This window comes from Octopus sinensis, linkage group LG16 (assembly GCF_006345805.1).
Source record: "Octopus sinensis linkage group LG16, ASM634580v1, whole genome shotgun sequence".
Classification (NCBI taxonomy): domain Eukaryota; kingdom Metazoa; phylum Mollusca; class Cephalopoda; order Octopoda; family Octopodidae; genus Octopus; species Octopus sinensis.
This window is the reverse complement of record NC_043012.1, coordinates 53,121,450-53,148,400: the sequence shown is the minus strand read 5'-3', so window position 1 is coordinate 53,148,400 and position 26,951 is coordinate 53,121,450. Positions and strand designations below refer to the sequence as shown.

The 26,951-nt window shown below is 37.8% G+C and overlaps 1 protein-coding gene across 4 annotated transcripts in view; it reads left to right on the top strand.

Annotated features, from left to right (window-relative positions):
• The first annotated feature begins 5,038 nt into the window (after positions 1 to 5,038).
• The window catches only part of LOC115220533 (conserved oligomeric Golgi complex subunit 1), a 264,126-nt gene continuing 242,213 nt past the window's right edge, over positions 5,039 to 26,951 (top strand). For all 4 annotated transcript variants that reach the window (XM_036510123.1, XM_036510124.1, XM_036510122.1 and 1 more), the window contains exons 1-9: positions 5,039 to 5,166; positions 10,949 to 11,033; positions 11,584 to 11,628; positions 14,254 to 14,320; positions 15,823 to 15,929; positions 17,135 to 17,204; positions 19,184 to 19,363; positions 21,978 to 22,019; positions 24,969 to 25,055. In XM_036510123.1, coding sequence (XP_036366016.1) covers positions 5,142 to 5,166; positions 10,949 to 11,033; positions 11,584 to 11,628; positions 14,254 to 14,320; positions 15,823 to 15,929; positions 17,135 to 17,204; positions 19,184 to 19,363; positions 21,978 to 22,019; positions 24,969 to 25,055 — 708 coding nt within the window. In that variant the 5' untranslated portion in view covers positions 5,039 to 5,141. The remainder of the gene's footprint in view (positions 5,167 to 10,948; positions 11,034 to 11,583; positions 11,629 to 14,253; positions 14,321 to 15,822; positions 15,930 to 17,134; positions 17,205 to 19,183; positions 19,364 to 21,977; positions 22,020 to 24,968; positions 25,056 to 26,951) is intronic.

Here is a 26,951-nt window from a genome sequence, read left to right as displayed (position 1 = left end):
ATCTATCTATATATCTATCTATCTATCTATCTATCTATCTATCTATCTATCTATCTATCTATCTATCTATCTATCAGTTTACCGTAGTCTTTTCCGTAGGCTTTTTCTTCCACGGGTAAACCTCACCTGTCCTCCCCTTTACACTTCATATTGACATTTCTGTGATTACGATCCCTATTGATCAACTTTTTTCCTCTCCTCTTTTTTCCCCTCTCCCCCTCTTTTTTAAAAAAAATCCTCCCCTTTTTTTTGTCCTCTTTCTTTCCTTTTACGATCCCTTTTGATCGAAAACCAACCCCCTTTTTTTATCCCCAAAAGAAAAGCTCTACCTTGTAATTTGTTCTGTCTGTGTGCAGCCCTGTGTGGCTAATAAAGAAACATATCTATCTATCTATCTGTCTATCTATCTGTCTATAGATAGATTTTGGGCTCTCGCGTTGAACTGCAATTAATCAAAACAAAAGAAAAACAAAAGGAAAAAACGGAATTAGGTACGTAATACCAGAGTGAAATAATTCGTGTTGACTCAATTTGAAATAAATGCTTAAATACCACACGCGCGCGCGCACTCACACACACTCACATGTGTGTACGTACGTATGTATGTATGTATGTATGTATGTATGTATGTATCTGAGTGCGTGTGTGTGTGTCTGTGTGAGTAGACAATTATAATCGTAATATGTCCTAAAACTTAAATTTAATTCTCGTATTAATTCGGCGTACGTGCGCGAAAAGTAAGTTTCGTCAGAGCATCAAAATCAAAGAAATATAAGAAATAAACAGTAGTCTGAAGGCAGTTATCCAAGGTCCCACATCGATCTAGGGACCCAATGTTAAGCTATGTACGCTGTGGTTGTGTATTTAGGGGCCCTATTGGATTGCTTTAACTATTTGCCTGTTACGCTGTTACGACAGCCTTGATCATGGAATAGTCATGGAGAGAAATAGTAAGGTGCTGTTTTAAATGTTTTGCAGTCCTTCATTTCGTTCTTTTACGGTCCAGTTTCCAACCACTTCGAAGATGATTTCTTCTTTTTATTACTTTGGGATCTATAAAATAAATACCAGTCGTAAATTTGGATCCACTACAAGGTTCAGTCTTGCTGTGGGGTGGTGAGTTGTGTACTTCAGTGACCCCCTCCACCACCGGAGGCTTTGGTCGACCCGAAGTTAAGACACTAGCCCAAGGTGCCACGCAGTGGGACTGCACCCGGAACCATATGGTTGGTAAGCAAGCTACTTACCACACAGCCCTTATATTTGAAAAAATTTCCTTCTACTTCTTTTTTAATAGCCAAGTATTTGATCATATCCAAACTGTGACACCATGAACACTTCGAAATAATACTTCCGATTATATAAATGACTTTGAATATTATTTTAGCAATTTTAAAGTGATTTAAAGTGATTTCTTTTGTGCCGTACACCATTTACCATCTCTGTGTTGTCCTACCTAATTTTCCTTGATGAGCTAAGCACGTGCTTAATTTGCTTCATAGTTAATCCAGCTCTATCTTGGTGTAACTTACGCCACGGGGCAGAAAAATCCGAAAGGAAAAAACAGGGATCCAGCTAAGGAGAAGGAGAGAAAAAAAAAAAAAGAAGAATACTGGAGAAAAATCTATGCTTCAGATGAAGAAAAGAGCTTATGTAAGTAGAATGGAATAAATTCTATTCGACATATTTGTGATTTCAAGCCTTACGAACAAACATCTGCTTAACAATTTAATCGGGTAGAATTTAGAAGCGAAATCACTTTTATATACCACGCTGCTCTCCTGATGAAAGATACAATGGATAACGTAGATATGCTATTCCGATATACGAAAAGAAAATCTACTACTACTACTACTACTACTACTACTACTTTTTCTACTTTAGGCACAAGGCCCGAAATTTTGGGGAGAGGGCCAGTCGATAAGATTGACCCCCAGTACGAAAGGATGAACGGCAAAGTCGACCTCGGCGGAATTTGAACTCAGGACATAATGACAGTGATATAAGATGATAAATATTGATAATGTGAGAACTCTTAAAATGTAGTTTTCTCCCAATTCACAAAATTTGTCTATAAAAAATCATAACCAATAATAAATAAAATAAATAGAAGTTTATTAATGATTTGTGAGCGTTGGGAAGTAAAATTTAATACGGCAAATTGTTAACAGAGAATAGCGTGCAAACCAGTTAAAGGGAGGCTACTTCTGACTATTCACTCTTCTTATCAGCATATATAAAAAAAAAGAATTGATTGAAATTTTCGTTTTCAGAAAGACAAGGAATATTTATGCTGTGAAGTTCATGCGTTTCCAAAGAGCTCTTTGAGTGCAAATGGTGTAAAATAGCTTTTAGTTTAAGTACTTTATTTATTTGTAGGATCTTTTCGGTTTGAACGGCAGTTTTTTAAAATAATTTCCACGTAACTAAACACTTTTAAATTTCGTATACTAGTAGAATGTGTTTATAAAACATCTTTTTCTCTTGGCTTTATTGAGAAAATTCTATAGTTTTTTATTTTTATTTTTTTTTATTTTTCCAGTTTCAGCTTATGAGCTGTGGCCATGCTGGGGCACCGCCATTTGTAAGATGTTTGTTGTTTTTTTTCTTCAATTTCTGCAATTTCAAATAATCAATAACGTCTATTGAGGTAAAAAAACATTCTGTGCCGTATGAATATGTTCCTTGTTTAAGAAACAGATTGGGTTTATTTTCATTTGTGAAAAAAAAAAGATACCCTTCCCCCCACCCCTAACCCTAATTCAGATTGAAATGCAATAGATCGATACTAGGGTCATAATTATGGGTGACAATTTCATATGACACCGCAAGAAAAAACTGCCGCTCAAACCGAAAAGATCCTACGTTATTTCTTTGTATATAATAATATGACTAGAACATTATTGATAGAATTACAACGCAATGAGGAGATATATTTTTCTCTGCGTATAAACACATGTTTGTGGAAAGCGCGTGGCGTAGTGGTTAGGTTGTTGTTCTTACGAACACAAGATCGCGATTTCAATTCCCGAACTGGGTGGTGCTTGGCATTCTTTGCATTCTTGAATAAAACGCTTCATTTCGCATTGCTCCTGCTCACTCACCTTCAAATGAGCAACCCTACGATGGACTGGCGAAATTTTGTGATTTTCGGTCACTTAAACGCCATGGAAACCAAGGAACCGTCCCTAGGACTCGAAGCATTAATGTCCAAGGAGAATTGCTTTTACTATGAATGCAAGTTTGGCACCAACTGCACCTTGTTTTAATGATAACAATACATTTACATTTCACACTGAAATATCTCAGATGAGTGTAAAGAATGGGATCTTTTCGCTTTGGCCGGCAGATTTTTAAAATAATTTCTTTGTAACTAAACACTTTATATACTACACCGCCAGAAAATGTTAATGACAAAGAACCGGAGAAATTGTGATCAACCCAATAGACGTCATTGATTGGTTGAAATTGCCGAAATGCAAGAAATTAAACAACAAATATCTTACAAACTATAGAATTTTCTCAAGAAAGCCAAGAGAAAAAGATGTTTTATAAACACATTCTACCAGTATACGAAGTTTAAAAGTGTTTAGTTACAAAGAAATTATTTTAAAAATAAAAATCTGCCGGTCAAAGCGAAAAGATCCAAAGAATGTTGTTGATTGTCTTTCAATGGAGAAGCAAACAATGTGTTGTCTCTTGTTTAGGAATTCGGTAAAAAAAACCTATTTAATCCACACCTCGTTAACAAAGAAGATGGCCAATGGAAGGGAACTACCACTAGCTGAGGGCAATATCCTTCGACAGAATAATGAACAATAATTATCTCCCATGACTTCAGGAAACATTTTTTCACGCTGAGAGTTGCTGAAGCATGGAACAAACTGCCGGCATCAGTTGTTAATTGTCGGAGCACTGCATCCTTCAAAACTTCCATGCTTCCTGAGATTCGCCAACACTACACTTGATTTTCTCCCCTCCATACACACAGGCATGTATCTGACTCATACATTGTTCGCTTTCCAGACATTTCCACATTACTGCATGTACTTTATATGCACTTTCTGACAAGTTGTGGTGCACCTGAGCACTGTATACAATAATTTCATTATTATTATTATAATACGCATGTAAAGAAGACTTAATCATATCACTCTTTTCCAACCGACAGAGTACCAGTAAAATACATTTACAGTTATACTAATTCAGTCATTGAATTTCTATTGTTTTGACATGAATATTGTATCCTCCTGCGGCTTGTATCTATCGAGTTTCTAAAGTTTGGCAACAAGAAAAATCGGGTTATGTTATAGATCAAATGTAGCAACAGAATACTTTCCTCCTGGTCTAAGTGAAGCGGAGCTTACTAAAAGTATTCGACGAATAAACGGAATTAAATCTCTGTTACATTATATAAATAAATTAATAATAATAATAATAATAATATAATAATGAAATTATTGTATACAGTGCTCAGGTGCACCACAACTTGTCAAAAGTGCATATAAAGCATATGCAGTAATGTAGAAATGTCTGGAAAGCGAACAAGGTATGAGTCAGATACATGCCTGTGTGTGTATGGAGGGGAGAAAATCAGGTGTAGTGTTGGCGAATCTCAGAAAGCATGGAAGTTTTGAAGGATGCAGTGCTCCGACAACTAACAACTGATGCCGGCAGTTTGTTCCATGCTTCTACCTCGTGGCCTTTACATGCAAACAAGTATGGCTAGATTTAGAGATTTTCAAGAAGAAGGTTGGATTCTAGATTATTAGAGCTGAGTGGAGAATGGTTATAAGAACAAAATAAAATGTAATGAAGATTTGTTTTTGTCTGGATTTTTGGAACTTTGCAACGTTTTGTGAAATTTTAACTTTGGGTAGAATGGGACCTTCAAATTAAAGAATTGATTTTTTATAAATTAAAATTCGTTACTCATTATATATATATTTTTTGAATGGTGGTGCCCTAGCATGGCCACAGCTCGTGAGCTGAAACTAGATGAAATTAAATTTAATTTCGCTCTCTCTTGCCTCAGTAGAATTGGTCAAAGAACATTAAATTTCGCAAGACTGTGAGAAATAAAGGGAAATAAGAATTACTTTAATTCTTTTTATTGCCTCCCTTGGAATTGTGTACCAAGCATGGCGTCGAAGAAGCCAGTCCAGAGTAAGTAAACATCATATTTAGACGCCTTTCTCTGTTATTTTCATCTCATTCATTTTTAACACAACCTGGTATGATTCTTTTGATGCTATTACTGCTTTTATACCTAGTGTATCTGTGTGTATCTCTGAAATCAGCTGACAATTTGTGTTGTTATGATTCGAATACAAGATTTGTGTAACACGTCATTAAGAAAAAAAAAATCCTCAGGAAGTTAAAGGAAATTACATTTTATTCATTAAATTAACTCTTTATTATATTATTTATTGTTGCTTAAATTTACTACTTTCCTAGTTATCGTTAACTATTAATCTTTTGGCAGTTTATGTGTTGTTTTTTTTTTTCCGTGTCTGTCTCGTTTATCGTTTATCATGCCTTCACATTTTGTCGGTCTTTTGCCGACAACCAAAGCCAACAATATTCCTGGATTTCTCCAATTGTTATTTAAATCTCCCTCCTCTCTGTCAGCCCTGACTGAGTAGAGAGTTCCAACTATATCCAGAACTGTTGCTGCCGTGAGCCTCTTGGAAATTTTACAGCTATCAAGGGTTGCACTATCTAATGTGCCGTTCTAATTTTAAAGCCAATAGAGTGTGATTCGAAGGAGATTTTGGCTGCTATTTCTGGAAGCCGGAGTTACGGAGTAGAGTCTTTTGTTTTCCTTCTTTGCTTGTGTATTACTCAACTATTTCTTTTATTATACAGTAGTGATTTATGAAGTTAAGCACTGTCATAAAATTCACACTTATAAATACCACTCAAACGGCCAATCTGCATTTATGATTTTTACCTGCTGTTTGTAATAATAACAATAATAAATATTGTCTCGTATCGAGTTTAATTGTTGTCGTCGTTTGCTTACCTTTGCCGTTTGTCAGTATTCACATGAGGACAGGCGTTGCCCTCCATGGACGTTTTCAATCCTCGACGAGTGAGGTCGATATCGTTGACAGTCACTGTATGTCGTCTAAATAACTGTGTCATCGGTATGTCGGTGGTTGTGTTGTCGATGTTTTGAAGTTATGTTGTTTGTATGTCGATAGTTGTGTTGTCTGTTTATATTCGTGGTCTTATCTGTTGGTTGTTATGCTGTTTGTATTATGCTGTTCGTATTCGTGGTCTTGTCTGTTGGTTGTTATGCTGTTTGTAGTCGTGGTCTTGTCTGTTGGTTGTTAGGCTGTTTGTATTCGTGGTCTTGTCTGTTGGTTGTTAGGCTGTTTGTATTCGTGGTCTTGTCTGTTGGTTGTTATGCTGTTTGTATTCGTGGTCTTGTCTGTTGGTTGTTAGGCTGTTTGTATTCGTGGTCTTGTCTGTTGGTTGTTATGCTGTTTGTATTATGCTGTTCGTATTCGTGGTCTTGTCTGTTGGTTGTTAGGCTGTTTGTATTCGTGGTCTTGTCTGTTGGTTGTTAGGCTGTTTGTATTCGTGGTCTTGTCTGTTGGTTGTTATGCTGTTTGTATTCGTGGTCTTGTCTGTTGGTTGTTAGGCTGTTTGTATTCGTAGTCTTGTCTGTTGGTTGTTATGCTGTTTGTATTCGTGGTCTTGTCTGTTGGTTGTTAGGCTGTTTGTATTCGTGGTCTTGTCTGTTGGTTGTTAGGCTGTTTGTATTCGTGGTCTTGTCTGTTGGTTGTTATGTTGTTTGTATTCGTGGTCGTCTGCTTCGATTGTGATTTCGCCTATATTCTTGTTGATGTTGTGTCGTCTGTCTGTTGATGGTTTTCTCAGTCGTGTCCGTTGTTGTGTTGTCTTTGTGTATGTGGATGGTTGTGTCATTTGTGTGCTATATTGGCAGTTAGGTCAGAATTTATATTAAGACATTTGATCCACAAATAACCCTATCTATCTACCTGTATTTAGGCCTCATCAACTGACCATAACCATATGACTACAGGGATTTGTCCTGGGCCAAGGCACATAACTCTCTTTACTCCAGTTAGCTTGGCTGACAAAGGACCATTCCACTTCCTCTGATACTTCAGCATCCACAGCAGAACATCTGCTTGGCCATTAAGCAAGTATTCAAATTTTTGAATAACTTGTCATTATAAAATAGTAATCTTAACCTTTTGACCGACAGATTTAAAAAATAATTTTTTGTAACTAAACACTTTCAAACTTCGGACACTGGTAGAATGTATCGTATAAAACATCTTTTACTCTTAGCGTTTTTGAGAAAAGCTTATATTTAGGAAGTTATTTCATGTTAAAGTTGTATTTCGGTAATTTCAACCAATCAATGACGTGTATTCAGCTGAATAAAATTAAAGCCATTGTTTGTCAACAAGAACTTCCAAGAGTGTATATTTCATTTGTCACTGTTATTTATGACAACCCTAACCCTAAAACCTCAACCCTAAAACCCTAACCCTAACACCCTAACCCTAAAACCCTAACCTTAAAACCCTAACCCTAAATTCTTAAAACTAAAACCATGAACAATGTCATAAATAACAGTGACAAATGAAAAATACACCGCTGATAGTTGTTGTTGACAAACAACGTCAGGAATTTTATTCAGCTGAATACACGTCATTGATTGATTGAAATTGCCGAAATATGACAACTTTAACGTGAAATAATTTCCTAAATATAAGTTTTTCTCAAAAACGCTAAGAGTAAAAGATGCTTTATATGACACATTCTACTAGTGTCCGAAGTTTGAAAGTGTTTAGTTACAAAAAATTATTTTTGAAATCTGTCAGTCAAAAGGTAACGATCCTAAGATAGATATAAAGCTGTAAAAGTATAATTTAAAACTTTGAGAAAATCAAATTAAGACTAGAAGAAAATCTGAAAGTAACAGAAACATCTTATTTACTTTAACCCCTTACCCGGCAGAAACGAATATATGCGTTTTGACCGAAATCGTTTTTTTTTATCTCTGGCGAGTTAACTTGTCAAAAGATGACTCGCCAAAATCGACAGCAAACGAGTTCCTTCGTCTATTATAAACTCTTTTTTGACATATACGAGTATAACTCGTTTCTGCCCAAAGCGGTAATTTAAAATCAATATTATTGAATTAAAATTCATAATAAATAAGGTTTGAAATATGCCTCGAAATCACCATTCAAAACATAGTAAAATAAAACAATTAAAAAATATGTCTGAAAAAATACATTTATTTTCAAAATAATTGTTGGGTAAGGGGTTAATTGCTTCATATTACTTTCATGGTGTTTTGTTATTGCCATGACATTATAGTGTCATTGTCACATTATCATTGTGTCACCTCCCTGTTTTCTTAGTGTGGTCTTCTCATCATGTCTTAATTATGTCATTGTTATCTTGTCATATGTCATCCTCATGTTGTCATCTTCATGTTGTTGACATGTGACAATGTCATCTTCACTTTTCCATGCTTACATGGGTCAAACAGAATTTGGTCAGGTAGATTTTCTATGGCCTGATGTCTTTCTCGTTGAGAACTGTCCCCTATTTCCAAGCAATATTTCCCATGGCCAAGCTTGCTTCCCCCAAGGAAGACCCCCCCTCCCCCAGATATGAACGACACCACTTCTATGAATGGCAATGCATGTTTACCACCATCACTTGATGTCAAGATAAGGTTATGCATAATCACACACATGCACACATACATACACACACACACACACACACACTCACACACACATACACACACACATTTGTACCTCATCCTATGTTGTTAATTGGTTTCAGAAGACATGACATCAGTTGAAAAATGACTCAAGTTGAAATATCCATTATTTAAATGTATTGGGTTGTCCGGAAAGTTCATGCCGATTTTTAAAGGAAAGAAAAAGGTCAATAAATACTTGCCATTACATTTTTAATCAACCAAATATGAACCATTTTGTTGTACAATGCCTCTCCATCTTTCCTTTAACTTGAAAATACCCTCTTCCCAGAATTGAGGTGGTTTCATGGCAAAGAATTCATCTAGGTATCTTTTTACATCATCCAAGGAATTGAAATTTTTACCATTAAGACTATTCTGCAGAGACGTGATTAAGTGGAAATCTGAAGGAACAATATTTGGTGAATATGGAGGGTGGGGTATCACATCCCAGCCAAGCTGCAGCAATTTTTGTCTGGTTCCCAAAAACCTTCTTCCACGAGAAGATAGCTTAAACTGTGCTCCAAATGGAGGTGTAGTCAAATCCTATTTTATGGACTCAACCATGTTCTAAAATAAGTCAAAAGGTAAGCTACTATAAATCGGCATGAACTTTCCAGACAAACCATTATATATGTGTAATAATTAAAACCTAGGCTGCCCAGGTTGTTTTTATGTTAGCCTAAGAATGTGGTAAATCGTTAGGCAAGCCTAGGCTCCTTTTATATTAGCAGCAAATAATTTCAAATACTGTACTATTGCCACCTGATGGCTGACATTGGTGTTACTCATTGAGGCTATTGTAGGAGGAGGAGGAGGAGGAGGAAGAGGTTACATAGGAGATGTTAATGGTTGGGGATTGTCAGCTGACTCCTGTTGTGATGGTGTAGCTCATTGTGCAAACTTGTCTAAAGTTCCTTGAATTGTCTTTTTCTTTCTCTCTTTAAAGATTAGGTAATAAGCTGCAATAGTATCTTGATAATCCCCCAAAATGTTTACAAAACATTCTGCATTGGGACCCATATACCCAAATAAAGCAAGACATTTATCTAAATGAGAAAAAGCCTCTTGCCTTTTCATCATCATCATCATCGTTTAACGTCCATTTTCCATGCTAGCATGGGTTGGACGGTTCGACCGGGGTCTGGGAAGCCAGGAGGCTGCACCAGGCTCCAGTCTGATCTGGCAGTGTTTCTACAGCTGGATGCCCTTCCTAATGCCAACCACTCCGTGAGTGTAGTGGATGCTTTTTATGTGCCACCGGCACAGGGGCCAGAGGTGACTGGCAAACAACCACGATCAGTTGGTGCTTTTACGTGTCACCGACACAGATGCCAGTCAGGCGGTGCTGGCATCTTCGATGTAAAATGACGAAGCTTGGGATCAATGATGTATACTGTATTTTAACATTAATTTTGAAATTCTATATAGATTACATGTTTCTGTTGCTTTTTTATTTGTTTCTCGGAGACGAATATGAACGTAACCAATCGATACAACCTGTAATTAACAGTACAGTATATTATGAACATTGTTACTGTTTTGCCAGGTGACATAAATTAATACTGTATCTAATATTTATTTAATATTTTAGAGTGACTGACGTATCATCAGAAATGATGTAAGACAAAATAACTTAACCAGTGGTATATGTGTGTGTGTGTCTCTATATATATATATATATGCTCCTCCTAATGCCAACTACCTCACAGATAGAGAGGAGGGAGAGGGTAGGACACATACACACAAAATGTGCTTCTTTCAGTTTCTCTTTACCAAATCCACACACAAGGCTTTGGTCAGCCCAGATCTACAGAAGACACTTGCTCAAGGTGCTGAACTTGAGACTGAATGATTTGGTACAGCAATGCCAGTATCAACTGTCTCATCTTCATTTTATCTCCTCTTCATGTCATCATTATTTGATTGTTTTCTCATCATCTTGTCATCTTTATCATATCATCTGTATGTCTTTGATTTGTCCTTATGTCATCACTCATCGCCATCATCTCATTATAATGTAATGATCATGTGATTGTCATATCATCTCATCTTCACATCATCATCATATGACGCTCATTTCATCTTCGTATTACATTGTGCTGTTGTAAAGATGGTATAATATCCTCATATTATTTTTATGGTATCATCATATTATCATTATACCTAATCTTATTGTATATTCAGATCTTCCTCTTCATGAAATGGATACAAATTTGATGTTTGAAAAATACACAATTCAAGAAATACGTGAAATAGAGAAGAAGAATCGGTAAGTTTCTAGAGCTGAGAGTGCTTTATCCTGTCATTGTTTCTCTTAGAAGATCCTACCAGTTCATATTTCTTATAACCTCCCCATCTCGTCTACCATCATTCAAAATAGTTATAGCCTAATGGGAGATAATTGTAAAAGACTTGCAAGTTAACATAAGTTCATAATCATGTAAAGTAAAGTAAATATAACAAATAATCCAGAATCCTTGTCCAGTACTGGAATGATCACCAAATTTAATCAGTTTGTGCCAGTCATGAGGCCAAACATCCCTGATTGTGTGCTGGAACAAAAGCAACTGCAGTGTGGAAGGTGTTTATGGGCCATTTAAGAAAATTTTGGGAATATGTTTGTATTGGAGAGTGAAACATTTTTCTTTTATGTTTACCTTTGTATTTGTAGCTAAATGAGGCTCAGACGAAACTAAGAAGTACAAAATGTACATAATGAAATACATTGATGACCATTGATGTCTTATACCTTTAATTGTATAATGTTCTCTGCTATGATCTTACAAATATATAATGTCCTTTTTTACTTTGACTTTCAGACTGGATATAGAACGTAAGAAGGAAGAACTGCGCATAATGGTTGGGTAAGCATTGCCTTATTTCTTCAATATATGCTGTTCCATAGTCCTGGGTCAGCTCTGACTGAGCAGATCTATGGTCCAAAATATTTTATCTTTGACGATCCGGTGATTTTTTTTTATTTGCAAGCATAGTGTATCCAGGATTACATTATCCAATGTGTAAGCATCATTTAATAGGACAAAACTTGTGAATTTTAATTGGCACTAGTCACTTTACTGGCACTTGTGCTTGTGGGCATCCGTACTAGTGGAGTGCTAAGAGCCCCATCTGAGCGTGATCATTGTCAGAGCAGGAAACTGGCTTCTGTGCCAGTGGCATGTAAAAAGCACCATTCGAGCGTCACCTTACTGGCACGTGAAAAGACATTCAAGCAAGGTCATTGCCAGTGCCACTGGACTGGCTCCTGTGCAGGTGGCATGTAAAAAACACCATTTGTACGTGGCCACTGCCAGTACCACCTGATTGGCCCTCATGCTAGTGGCACGTAAAAGCACCCACTACACTCTCAGAGTGTTTGGCGTTAGGAAGGGCATCCAGCTGTAGAAACTCTGCCAGATCAGATTGGAGCCTGGTGCAGCCATCTGGTTTGCCAGTCCTTAGTCAAATTGTCCAACCCATGCTAGCATGGAAAGTGGACGTTAAACGATTTTTCTGATGCTCTGATCCTGCCTATATATATAAGGATAAGATCGTTAATTTAAAAATAAAATAACGATTTTATCAAGTGGTCAGCATGGGAAAAATAACCTTCAAAGGTAATAATATTTAAAATTATAAATTAGGGTATCTATGAGATACCACCATGCTGAAAATAGCAGCCATGATCTGACTTTAAAGCCACCTAAATTATCCATATATCAACACGTGTTGATATATGGACAATTTAGGTGGTTTTAAAGTCAGATCATGGCTGCTATTTTCAGCATGGTGGTATCTCGTAGATACCCTAATTTATAATTTTATACATATATATATATATATATATATATATACACACACACATCAACATCATCATCATTTAATGTACATTTTCCCTGCTGGCATGGGTTGGATGGTTTGACAGGAACTGGCCAGCTGAGGATCTTGCCCAGGCTTGATAGCTGTCTTGGCATGGTTTCTACAGCTGGATGCCCTTCCTAATGCCAACTACTTTACAAAGTGTATTGGGTGCTTCTATGCAGCGCCAGCTGAGGTGCGTTTATGTGTCATTGGTACAGGTGCTTGTTACATGGCACCAGCACTTAGGAGCCCACAAGATTAGGATTGCTCATATATATTATATATATATAAATGTATGCAGAGATTATTAAGAGATTAATTAAAGAAAGCATACAACTGTCCTAAGATTACCTTCATACTGCATGCTAGCAAGGTCCTCTGAAAAATCTTGCACCCTGAAAATACCCATGAGCAATTCAGTGTTGGATCAAGCAAGAAACAGCTGTCTCCTTTCTCTGGTTTTCCAACCACTAGTACAATGGCCTCTGCTCCTTGAGGCAGGTTGGGCTCATGCCACCCCTACTCAGGTATTCTTGATCTTCTTAACCCTTTTGTTACTAACACGGCCAAAACCAGCTCTGGCTCAGTAGTATAAATGTCTTCTTTTCATAAGTTTTGAATTAAAATCTTCCACCAAGCCTTGGTCACAATTTATGTTCCTAACACTAGCTTAATGATAACTAATTGATTTTACTAAATTCTATGTTATATTTTAAATTAATTGAAAGAAACACAGAGCATCTCAAAATAATTACAGTAACGAAAGGGTTAAACTTCTCATGTCTCATTCTACCAGGCTCTGCACAAATCTCTCTCTGATCCTTTCTTTTCAATGCTGGCTCATATCTTTTCTGGCAAGCGTTGACTTGTAGAGGTTCAAGAGGAATATTAATGGTGTCAATCTCACAAGTCTAGGAGTCTTTGTATAGACCACAGACAATAGTATCTCTTTCTCCAGACCAAGAAAACAGAATAAACAGTGCTGGTGATTTTTTTTTTTAGTTATTTAAATATAATTCTATTTAACAAACAATATTGGACCCTAAATTCTCCTTGCGAAGACCTGTTGAGGCAAGTGAAATTGAAATTAAATTCGATGACTGGCATCCGTGCTAGTGGAGCGCTAAGAGTACCATACGAGCGTGATCGTTGCCAGAGCAACAAGCTGGCCTCTGTGTCTGTGGCACGTAAAAAACACCATTCGAGTGTGATCGTTACTTGCATTGCCTTACTGGCACTTGTGCTGGTGGCACGTGAAAAAAACATTCAAGCAAGGTTGTTGCCAGTGTTGCTGGATTGGCTCCTGTGCAGGTGGCACATAAAAAGCACCATTTGAGTGTGGCCGTTGCCAGTACCGCCTGACTGGCCCTCGTGCCGGGGGCATGTAAAAGCACCCACAACACTCTCGGAGTGGTTGGCATTAGGAAGGGCATCAAGCTGTAGAAACTCTGCCGGATCGGGTTGGAGTCTGGTGCAGCCATCTGGTTTGCCAGACCTCAGTCAAATTGTTCAAACCATGCTAGCATGGAAAGCGGACGTTAAACGATGATGATGATGATGATGAAAAAGTAAGACTTCATGTGTCTAACTTTTGTTAAACAGCAAATGATTTTCTCTTTTATTTGCAGAGAAAGATACAGAGATTTAATTGAAGCTGCTGATACCATCACAGACATGAAGAAAAGTTCCCAGAATGTAAGTATTTTGTTGTTATTTTTGTAATTGTATAACTCCAGATCAACCTGGTTGCACAGAGCTAGAATTAAAGCTGTTCAATCCACAGTCGCTCAGGACTGTGAATTAAAGCTGTTTAAACCATGGTCACTCAGAATCACATTTTACAATCTGTGATTTGAAAGAAGTTTTGCTGCTACTTCTAGCGAGGTGAGTGACTGTATAGAGTCTTTCTCCCTTTTCTCCATTGGTTTGTGTAAACCTTTCATCGGTTCCAGCTAAGCTCATTTTTGGCTTTTCTGCATTAACAATTGCTGTGAGTTGCGACTGTTAGATTGCTACATCTAGGCTGAGTGATAATGTAATCATGAATTTGCAATTAGTGCACTTTTCATATAATTTTTACTTTATCCCAGATTGGTTCTGATTGAGCCAGAAGGCTTCTATATAATTATATAATTGTCCAACTTGATATAAACAGCAGCCATACTGCCTGCATATCATACACTACAATCTTTAAAAAATAGGTAAGCTGGCTGTGTGGTTCAGAAGCTAGCTTCCCAGCGATATGGTTCTGGGTTCAGTCACACCATGCAGAACTTTGGACGAGTGTCTTCTACAATAGCCCCAGCTTGACCAAAGCCCCGTGAGCGGATTTGGTAGATGGAAACTGAATGGAGACCATGGTGTATGTACAATATTTTCTATCTAAGTTAAGGGTAGATTTTATGATCGTTGTGTACAAATTGTGATGTTGCTTGATTGCAAGTCATAGGCATTGAAGATGTTGGATTTGGGAAGGCTTGCAAAAAAGTGAGCTGAGCATGCTTCACTGGTTGTGTAATGTTAGTACAAATGAATGATGTGGTAGTGGAGGCACGTGGCCTAGTGGTTAGAGCAGCGGACTTGCGGTCGAGGGATTGCGGGTTCGAATCTCAGACCGGGCGATGTGTGTGTTTATGAGCGAAACACCTAAGCTCCATGCGGCTCCAGCAGAAGGTAATGGCGAACTTCTGCTGACTCTTTCGCCACAGCTTTCTCTCACTCTTTCCTCCTGCATCTTGCAGTTCACCTGCGACGGACCAGCGTCCCGTCCAGGTAGGGAACCTATACGCCAAGGGAACCGGGAAACCGGCCCTTATGAGCCCGGCATGGCTCGAGTAGGAACAAACAATAACAAAATGATGTGGTACAAACTAACTGAGAGAAAAATCAGATGTAGTGTGCAAGTGAGAAGACTAATCAGGTGCAGACTTGTGTTGCAGTTTGGCAGATGACATTGGGTGAGAATATGTGAAGCAGTCCAAGAAGAATTAAACCTATGAAACAGAAAACCCAACTTAGACATGGAAGCTAGTCTAAGGATTAGTAAAGCAGTTGATTAAAAGGATCCCTCAATCAATGGAATGTTGTGCTAGAGTAAATCCATCCCAACATGCAAGCTTGGATAAATCAATGTAAAAACGACGATGAATGGATTTTTGCAGAAAGTATTTTAAAATTTTACTCCGTTATCTTTACAGGTAATGAACTCAATCTCGAAAATTGAAGAACTCTGCAAACAATTAAAACAGAATCATCTTGCAAAAGGAACTTCTTACATCCACCGACCTTTAGCTGACAAAAGCAGGTAAGTTTTTTTTTAAAGTTTTTGTCTGCAGTATTAACTGTTATTGACAGTAAGCTGCGTCACCTGTCTTTTATTATTTGTAATATGAATTTAAACCTTTTGATATGAGGGTGGGCCGTAGAGAAATCCTGCATGAACTTGCCAGCTGACCTGTGTACAAACTCACTTGAAATCACCTCCTGTGGTTCTGATACAGAACCCTCCTATTTAACGTGTTCATTCATAAATTAAATCCTTTTGTTTAAATTTTTAAATGATAATAATAATAATGATAATAATAATAATGATAATAATAATAATAATAATAATGATAATAATAATAATAATAATCTTAACTGATTGGAAGTGTTATCATGTACATTGTTTTGTCTTGGTATAAAAGATGGGCTACAGCAAATATTCTGCTCAATACCACAGATTTGCTTGTCAGTTGTTTGACCTTAACCAGTTGAGCATGTCCCTTAGTGGCTGACGATATGTGCATCTCTGATCACGAGCAGAAGTAGTGGGGGAGCATCATAGCCATGTGTTGAGAGGGATTCTTTGGGGTTTGAATAGTTCGCCTCTGGAAACATGGGTGGTTCTTTCAACATCCTTAAACAACCCTTATTCAGAGACCGTTTGAGCTGGATGGGCTACTCAACCTGAAGAAAATTCTAACTGGGCCCCACCTGCAAGGTCATGTGCTGTTTATCTTGATATGAGATCACCATGTCGCGCACATATGGTTGTGATGCATGTGCCTGGTGTACCTTTATCAGACGGGTAGTCATGATGGGTATATTGGGCTTCGTATATTTTACCCCAGTGTCACCTTGATGGCATGAACTGCTCTCTCACTCAATAATAATAATAATAATGAAATTATTGTATACAGTGCTCATGTGCACAACAACTTGTCAAAAGTGCATATAAAGCATATGCAGTAATGTACAAATGTCTGGGAAGTGAACAGTGTATGAGTCAGATACATGCTTGCATGTGTATGGAGGGTAGAAAATCAGGTGTAGTGTTGGCGGGAAAAAATCAGGTTTAGCGTTAGAACTTTCTGGTAAATTCTTTTCCAAACACCAGTTGATAAAGAAGAAAATTAGTTGTTTTAGTAAATGTCTAAAACTTTTTGACTAATTTTTCAAAATTAAGTAAAACATTACGTTTCATTAGAAGTTCTATGTTGATAACATCTCTCGCTCTTTCACTTTCAGAAAACAGACAGAAAACCACTTCTATAGTGTAGCTTCACAGATCAAGTTGCTTCTTGATATGCCTGAAAAGGTTTGTACAATTCTAATGCTTTTATTCTTTTTCTTTTACTCGTTTCAGTCCTTTGACTGTGGCCATGCTGGAGCACTGCCTTGAAGATGTTTTAGTTGAACAATTCAACCCCAGGACTTATTTGTTAAGCCTAGTACTTATTCTATCAGGTTTTTTTAATATTTTGCTGAACTGCTAAGTTACAGCAACGTAAACACACCAACACAGGTTGTCAAGTGGTGTTGTGGTGGGACACATACAGACACAAAGACACACATGTGCACACACACAATTAAAATTCAGAAAATGAAGATGCAGTATTAATATAATTTACTAGCAGTATCGCCCGGCGTTGCTCGGGTTTGTAAGGGAAATAACTATATAAGCATTTTTAGAGAGTTACTTCCCTTATAGATGCCAATTCGGGCTTTCTTAGCCATTTCTGTTTTGGTGTCTTCAAGCCATGAAGTCGTTGTTCTAAAAGAACGCTGGTCTCCTTGACAATGCTTTACGACGTTAATTTCCTTACATTCCCTTCCCCACAGCTTCACGAGGGAGGGAAGAAGGGGGAGAAGCAAACAGGTGCAGGTGTGACCATGGACGCCAACTCCGCCGCCATCGACACACGAAAAATTATGCATTAAAATAGAATAAAAAATGATGTTAAATTATTTTTAAAATCGTAGACTCATCGTAGACGCGCGCTAATACTCAGACGGGCTCAATATGAATCACGACTATAAGATACCCGAATTTGGTTAAACTGCACCGCAAAATGTGGGAGTAGTTAGGAATCTAAATCGAAGGGGACAGACACTCACACAACTACAGTTTTATATATATAGATTAACTGCAAAAATTCAACATATTCTCTTACAGCTGTTTCGATTTTGCCCAAAGAATTAAATTCCAGTAATTAAAACATTTTACTGGGCCAAATCTCATCAGAGGAGTAGAAAAGACATACCATTGGGTTATTAGATGCTTAAATTGGCTAGATCGAGCCTCTCACACTTATCCTATAATGTCATTCTTAAAATAAACAATCGCATCATTGAAATATCGAAGCTACAAGATAATAGATGATAAATTCGAAACAATGTGAATAAACAAGTATAGCATTCAACAGAATGCTCTGAATACTAAAAGGTTAAAGTCGCATGGATTTAGAAGTCGTGCCTACTCAATTGAATAATTTTTACAATATAAAACCAAAAGCAGATTGGAAGGGAATTAAAGTATTGGTAGGATTGCTAGGGTATTGAACCGAAGACTTTGAGGTGTTTAGTGGCATCTCTTTACATTTATGGTGTAAATCCTACCCAAGTCAAATCTGCTTTTCATTCTTATTGGGTGGGGGTTGATAAAATAAATACGGCTGAAAATATTGGTTTCGAATTTTGGTAGAAGGCCATCAAGTCTGTGGGTAGGGGTAAGTGAATTACATCTACCCTCACTACTCAACTGGTACTTATTTTATCAACTCCAAAAGGATGAAAGGTGGAGGCTCATGGCCTAGTGGTTAGAGCAGTGGACTCGCGGTCGAGGGATCGCGGGTTCAAATCTCAGACTGGGTGATGTGTGTTTATGAGCAAAATCACCTAAGCTCCACATGGCTCCGGCAGAAGGTAATGGCGACTTCTGCTGACACTTTCGCCACAACTTTCTCTCACTCTTTCCTCCTGCATCTTGCAGCTCACCTGCGACGGACCGGCATCCTGTCCATGTGGGGAACCTATACGCCTTATGAGCCAGGCATGGCTCGAGAAGGAACAAATAAAAAAAAAAAAAAGGATGAAAGGCAAAATTGACCTCGGTGGAATTTGAACTTAGACCATAAGGACAAACGAAATACCTCTAAGCATTTTGCCCAGCATGCTAACAATTCTCTAAAATTTGTGGTCTTGTGGCAATGTAAGAAATCAATATTTGCATGAAAAACTGTTTTTCTTAATTTTTAAAAAAATATTTTTTAATAATTTCTTCTTTGTTATTCCTAGATGTGGAGTGCTGTAGACAGCCAGGAATTCCTTCTTGCTGCCCAGGCCTTCTTGTTGTCCCGTCACGTTCACACTGGATTGCAGTTAGAGGCCCAATGTTCTGCCAGCATATTATCATGTTTCCCTGTACTCAGTCGACAGTGGACTGCCATCAGTCACTTCAAAGCTACTATTCTTCAGGTAAAAACAAAAATTATTGTTTTTAACAAATACTCCCATAAAAACTAAATGAAACCAAAAAACATATAAAACTAACAAGAAGTATAAAAATATGTACAGCTGATGCCAAAACAGACAGCAGAGCGTAGTGCAGTCCTCTGGCTTGCCAGCTCCTGTCAAGCCGTCCAACCCATGCCAGCATGGAAATTGAATTTAAATGATGATGATAATGATGATGATGCTCAGCTGACTTCTGTGAGGTACTGAAGATTTAGCTCAATAGAGTTCCTTGAGCTAGAGACTAACCTAAGTTCTTACGTTGCTGCTGCTGTTATTATATTTTAGCCTCAGGTCAACTATGATTGAGAACACCCATGATCAGGCAGGTGCCAGTTGTGACTTCCCTATCTGTTTGTATATTAGTGACCACATTGTCCAATTCATCTTTTGAGATAGTACATGAGGAAGATGTAGTTGCTATTTCTAACTTGTGTGAGCATATAGAGTAGAGGTTCTCAATATGGGCATGTCAAAGTGGGTATTAGACTCTAGGGAAAAGTGTTTCCTTCTGGAGCCATGCCAGGGTCTTAAGGGCCGGTTTCCCGGTTTCAGTGGCGTATAAATTCCCCATCTGGACGAGACACCAGTCCATTACAGGATTACTAATTTTTGCCAGCTGAGTAGACTGGAGCAATTTGAAATAAAATGTTTTGCTCAAGAACACAATGCTTCATCTGGTCCAGGAATCGAAACCACAATCTTACGATCATGAGTCCAACACCCCAACCACTTAGCGGGAAGTGGGGTAACATAATTAACATGCTCGATTTTACATATAGTAATTATACATGATGAAACTGGTAATGATTATTAAAATAAAATGAGATCTTAGCAAGCACAAGGAAGTCATTAACTTGCAATGAATAAAGCAAATTTACAACTTTTGTCTGTCACCATCACCATCATCATCATCATCATCATCATTATTTAGGGTCCACTTTTGATGCTGGCATGGGTTAGACAGTTTGACTGGAACTGGTAAGCCATAGAGCTTCACTAGGTTCCAGTCTGATTTGGCTTGGTTTCTACAGCTGGGTGCCCTTCCTAATGCCAACCATTCCAAGAGTGTAATGGGTGCTGTTTACATGTCACCGGCACAGGTGTTTTTATGTGCCATGACACTGGCCACAACTATGATTTCACTTGGCTTGACGAATCTTCTCAAACACAATAAATCGCCAAAGGTCACGGTGTGTATTAATTTTTTAGCATTTCACTGTTAAAAGGTTATACGATTCATTTCTAAGAGTAAAATTTATAAATTATCATCCATGTTAAGTTGGTTTTGTTGTGATACTTCACTTGTCACTTAGGTGGGCATCATCATTGTTTAATTTCCGCTTTCCATGCTAGCATGGGTTGGACGATTTGACTGAGGACTGGCGAACCAGATTGCTGCACCAGGCTCTAATCTGATCTGGCAGAGTTTCTACAGCTGTATGCCCTTCCTAACACCAACCACTCCGAGAGTGTAGTGGGTGCTTTTACGTGCCACCGACACAAGGGTCAGTCAGGTTGTACTGAGGATGAATGAAGCATCCTCAATGATGCAGCATTGAGGATGAATGAAGCCAGCTCAACCCACCCCGAGTGAATGCTGTCTCAAGTCACAAAAAAAAAAGGCAGTACTGGCAATGGCCATACTCGAATGGTGCTTTTTATGTGTCACCTGCACAGGAGCCAGTTCAGCGGCACTGGCAACGACCTCGCTCGAATGTTTTTTTCATGTGCCAGTAAGGTGACGCTGGTAACGATCACGCTCAGCTGGTGCATTTTACGTGCCACTGGCATGGAAGCCAGTTAGCTGCTCTGGCAATGATCATGCACTAGACAACAACTACTTAAAAGGGGGAGTACTACGTAAAAAGGTTAAGAACCACTGATATACAGGATCCTTCATGTACAAGAGACTCGGAATCTTTTCGGTTTGAACGGCAGTTTTTTCTAGCGGTGTCATATGAAATTGTCACCCATAATTATGACCCTAGTATCGATCTATTGCATTTCAATCTGTTTTAGGATTAGGGGTGGGGGAAGGGTATCTTTTTTTCTTCAGAAATGTAAATAAATCCAATCTGTTTCTTAAACGAGGGACATATTTATATGGCACAGAATGTTTTTTACCTCAATAGACGTCACTGATTTGTTGAAATTGCAGAAATTGAAGAAAAAAAAACAACAAATATCTTACAAAGTATAGAATTTTCTCAATAAAGCCAAGAGAAAAAGATGTTTTATAAACACAGTCTACCAGTATGCGAAGTTTAAAAGTTTTTAGTTACCTAGAAATTATGTTAAAAACTGCTGTTCAAACCGAAAAGATCCAAGACTCACATATTTGCCTGAGGCACCTTCTTCGGTAGAATGGTCATCAACCATCTGGTTCATGTTTTACTAATATACTGGTTTCCAAAAGACATTCCTCTTAAATATCTGCTCATGGTGACCTATTGTGTGCACAAGCCATCCCTACTTATTCATATCTGTATGCAACTTAATTCTTTTGCACTTTTTAATCATTGCCTGATTAATATTAAATTCTTGTTAATTTACATTTCTGTATTTATTTGCTTAGGGATGCCGCAAACTGTTAAGAGAAGTGAATGCAACCGACCAAGTAAGTATATCCATGTTCTTTGGTATTTTGACATCATCATTAGATTCTCATGTTAGACAATGCATCAAAAGTCAGTGACACTGTAGAATATGGCTTACTATGCCATTTACTTTACCGTTTATTGTATATTCTTTTACTTGTTTCAGTCATTTGACTGTGACCATGCTGGAGCACCGCCTTTAGTCGAACAAATTGACTCCAGGACTTATTCTTTGTAAGCCTAGTACTTATTCCATCACTCTTCTTGCTGAACTGCTAAGTTATAAGGACATAAACACACCAGCATCAGTTGTCAAGAGATGGTGGGGGGACAAACACATACAAACACATATATATACATATATATATATATATATATATATATATATACGACAGACTTCTTTCAGTTTCTGTCTACCAAATCCACTCACAGGGCTTTGGTCAGCCCGAGGCTATAGTAGAAGATGCTTGCCCAAGGTGCCATGCAGAGGGACTGAACCTGGAACCATGTGGCTGGTAAGCAAGCTACTTACCACACAACCACTTATATTTATACTGTTTGCTTCCAAACCACATGGTTCTGGGTTCAGTCACACTGCATGGCACCTTTGACAAACATCTACTATAGCCTCAGGTCGACCAATGCCTTGTGAGTGTATTTCGTAGGTGGAAACTGAAAGAAGCCTGCCATATATATATATATATATATAAGGTTAATCCAAACGGGAAAACAGAAAAAACAACAACACGTGGAACAATTACAGTATAATTATTATTAGGCGCTCAGGAAAATGGAAGAAGGAGGGTATGACGTTTCGAGCGGAGCTCTTCGTCGGAAACATAGGAGAAAGAAAGATCCCGAGACGGGAGGACAGAGGAAAAAAAATTGCAGGTAGTCTTCACGAGGTCACTTATATACGTTTAAATATTTGTTGTACAATTTTTTTTATGTGAAGTCGTGTGTTGAAACAGATATTGTTATATTTCGGAATGGTCATTTTGCCAGTTTAGCCAATAAAAATAAATAACACCAAATATATAGTGCGTGTGTTTTTATTGGCTAAACTGGCAAAATGACCATTCCGAAATATAACAATCATCATCATCATCATCATCGTTTAATGTCCGTTCTCCATGCTAGCATGGGTTAGACTGTTCGACCGGGGATCTGGGAAGCCAGAAGGCTGCACCAGGCTCCGGTATATATATATATATATATATATGTATGTCTGTGTGTTCCACCACCACTTGACAACTAGTGTTTGTGTGTTTATGTTCTCATACTTCAGCAATCTGTCAAAAGGGACTGATGGAATAAGTATCAAATTTAAGAAAAGTAAATACTTGGGTTGATTCATTTGATTAAAATTCCACAAGGTGATGCCCCAGCATGGCCACAGTCGAGTGTCTGAAACAAAAGATGTAAATTATTGAATTTATTAACGGTCATCTTTTTAAATAAAACCTATTAATGAAGATGAACAGTATTAATTCATCATCATTGATATGTTTAATAATATTAAATCCTTTAACAATATATCATTCACGTACCATTTTGAAGAATATTAATATTCATTGTGTAAACAAAACAAATAATATTTGCATTAAAGTCATCAAATATAATAACGATGTTTTCACTAATGAATTTTTTTCTAAGGTTAGGTCAGGTGATTATAGTTACTGTGGTTGACTGCATGCTATAGCAGTAGCAATGAATCATCATCACCATAATCGTCATCATCATCATCATCATCATCATCATCGTTGTCATCGTCTGTAATTTTTTTTTCAGGCTAATGAAGAAGCCTGTTAATGGTTGTTCTGCTTGCTAGCAATATCAACCAAATCTCTCTCAAATCTTGAAAAACACAGAAAGGAAACTTTGTACAACATAATACTTTCTACTATAGGTATAAGGTCTGAAATTTCACGGGAGGGGTTAAGTTGATTACATCAACCCCAGTATTCAACTGGTACTTAATTTATCAACCCCCGGAAGGATGAAAGCAAAGTTGACCTCGGTGGTATTTGAACCTGGAACATAAAGACAGATGAAATGCCACTAAGCATTTTGCCTGGCTTGCTAACAGTTCTGCTAGTTCTGCCACCATAACTTTATACATCATAATATCCCTCATACAGGTGATTTCACAAAGAGAAAGACTCAAAATTCAGAATGGAAAAGTGGCTATTAAAACAATGATGATGAGGATGATATAGCTGGCTAGATACACAGGTCATCACCATCATTATTGTCATCCCCTAATGTCTGTTATCCATGCTGACATGGGCTGGACGGTTTGACCAGCGCTGTCAAACTAGGGAGCTGCACCAGGTTCCAATCTGATTTGGCTTGGTTTCTATAGTAGGATGCCCTTCCTAATGCCAACCACTTTACAGATGGTGCTGGGTGCTTTAATGTGGCCCTGGCACAAGTGGTCTTTTTACATGGCACTGACATAAGGCTCTTACAGACCAATCCTGCATACATGTGTATTACACTCACACACATAGACATTTGTATCTCTGCCAGCTGAATTCTATGCGTCCCCAGTCGAAAGACACCTGTTGTTATGTCCTGTTATTATTATTATTATTATTATTATTTTTATTATATTTTGTATTTATATCCGTGTAACATCGTCTGTTTTTCCGTCCTTGTTTTCGTATACATTCGATGCTTTCTTCCAGGGAATCTAATGCTCTTAGCTTAGTTTTTCCTTGGGGCTGGCCAGATTGGAGCAATCTCAAGATTAATCAGCCGAAATTGCGAGGATGATCCGGTTCTTGACTGAGGATAGAAAGCTTCGAATGACCCGTCCTTGTTTTTTTTTGTATCATCTATCTGGATATTTTGTTGTCCCTTTTTGTATCACCTAGTTGTCCAGATGTTTTGCGTTCTTGTCCCATTTTGTATTTTATATATATACACATACATATATGTATATATGTACTTTTTTTTGTTTTTAGCAAATTGCAGATGCACTCTGCTCCATCCTTTTATTGGAAGATTGTACTCCACGACAAGTTTTCAATGAATTCCTTTTGGCTAGAACTGTGAGTATATAAACTAGCCGGCATTTTGTTTTTCATAGGAAACCGTTTGCTTTTATTATTGTTTCTACTTGCTTGATAACATGTCATATTCTTAGATGAGATTTAGCAAGATCATTTTTGAACCTTAGTAAAACCTTAGTAAATATCCTAAAATATTTTGTAAATTTTCAAAATCTAATGCTTAGTTTATTGATTTTAGTTCACCAGCAATAATGCTTGCTCTGTTTTGAAACTGTATGATTTGGTGTTATTTTAACCCATTAGCATTTAAACTGTCAACATCCGACTCAAATATTTCATTAGATTTATGTTCAAACAGGCTGGATCTGGCCTCTCACACCAACCTTACAGTGTCATTCTAAAAGTATACAATCACATCATCAAAATCTTGAAGCTATGAATAGATAAGCCTTACTTTTGACAAAATAATCTGAATGCTAAAGGTTTAAGGATGGAGCAATCTTTTAGGCTTCCTCCCAAAGATTTAAGCTTGAAATGTCTGTGACTTGTTATTGTTTAGCCACAGGGAATAACCTCATTGAGATCATCAGAGTCATGATCATCTTTGTTTTACTCATTCATAAAAAGGACAATTTTGCTATGTTGCACAGTATTTACTTAAATTTTATAATATTGATCACTTACTGAAGCACTTCTCTCTTTATTCTGTATAGGTTATTGATAACTTTTCTCCACTGTTCTCACTCTGAGAGTGTTTTTTTTTGTTTTTTTCTGTTACTCTCCATTCTCAGCTCAGCTTCAGTATTTCACCTCCAGCTATTCTTAGGGCATCGTCTCTTCTGCTACCAAGGGACTCTCTGCTGGATTTCCACAACAGACAGTTGGAGTTTGGACAGCTCACTGTTAGCCAGCTCCATGTTAAACCGTCCAACCCATGCCAGCATGGAAAGTGGATATTAATGATAGTGATGATGATGATGATGGTGATGATCCAACATCTATACCCAGAAACTGGGATGTGTCCTGTTACTTGTATGGTTTGAGAGTGTCAGCTCAGACTGTCTGGCCATGCTGCTTGATTTTCCGAGTTGCGTATCATGTCTTCTGTGAGGATCCATCTGGAGTGGCAACTCATGTTGGTCAGCCACATGCCACATGATCATGATAGATGAGGAAGTATCTTATAGAGATGAGGGTCGATTGGGACAGTGCTCTGAGGGTTTCCCAGGACAACCCAAGTAAATGGTGGATGCAGCGATGTATTATGGGTTACTGTTGGTTGCATTTTGTATCCAACCTACAACTCAGAAACAGGGATGTGTCCTCTTTCTTGTATGTGATGTGCTCTAGGATGTGTTGGTCAGCCACATGTCACATGATCATAGGGATGGCGGGATGGGAACTGGTTAAGCCACTGCTCTGAGAGTTGCCTGGGATAGCCTGAGCAAATGGTGGATGCAGCAATGGGATCTTTTCGGTTTGAACGGCAGTTTTTAACATAATTTCTAGGTAACTAAAAAATTTTAAACTTCGTATACTGGTAGAATGTGTTTATAAAACATCTTTTTCTCTTGGCTTTCTTGAGAAAATTCTATAGTTTGTATGATATTTGTTGTTTTTTCCTTCAATTTCTGCAATTTCAACCAATCAATGACGTCCATTGAGGTAAAAACCATTCTGTGCCATATGAATATGTCCCTCGTTTGGGTTTATTTACATTTGTGAAGAAAAAAGATACCCTTCCCCCCACCCCTAACCCTAAAACAGATTGAAATGCAATAGATCGATGCTAGGGTCATAATCATGGGTGACAATTTCATATGACACCACTAGAAAAAAACTGCCGTTCAAACCGAAAAGATCCCAGCAATGTGTTGCAATGACACATTATCCCCATACCTAACCTGACATCTCTTCTACCTCCCCTGTGGCCGT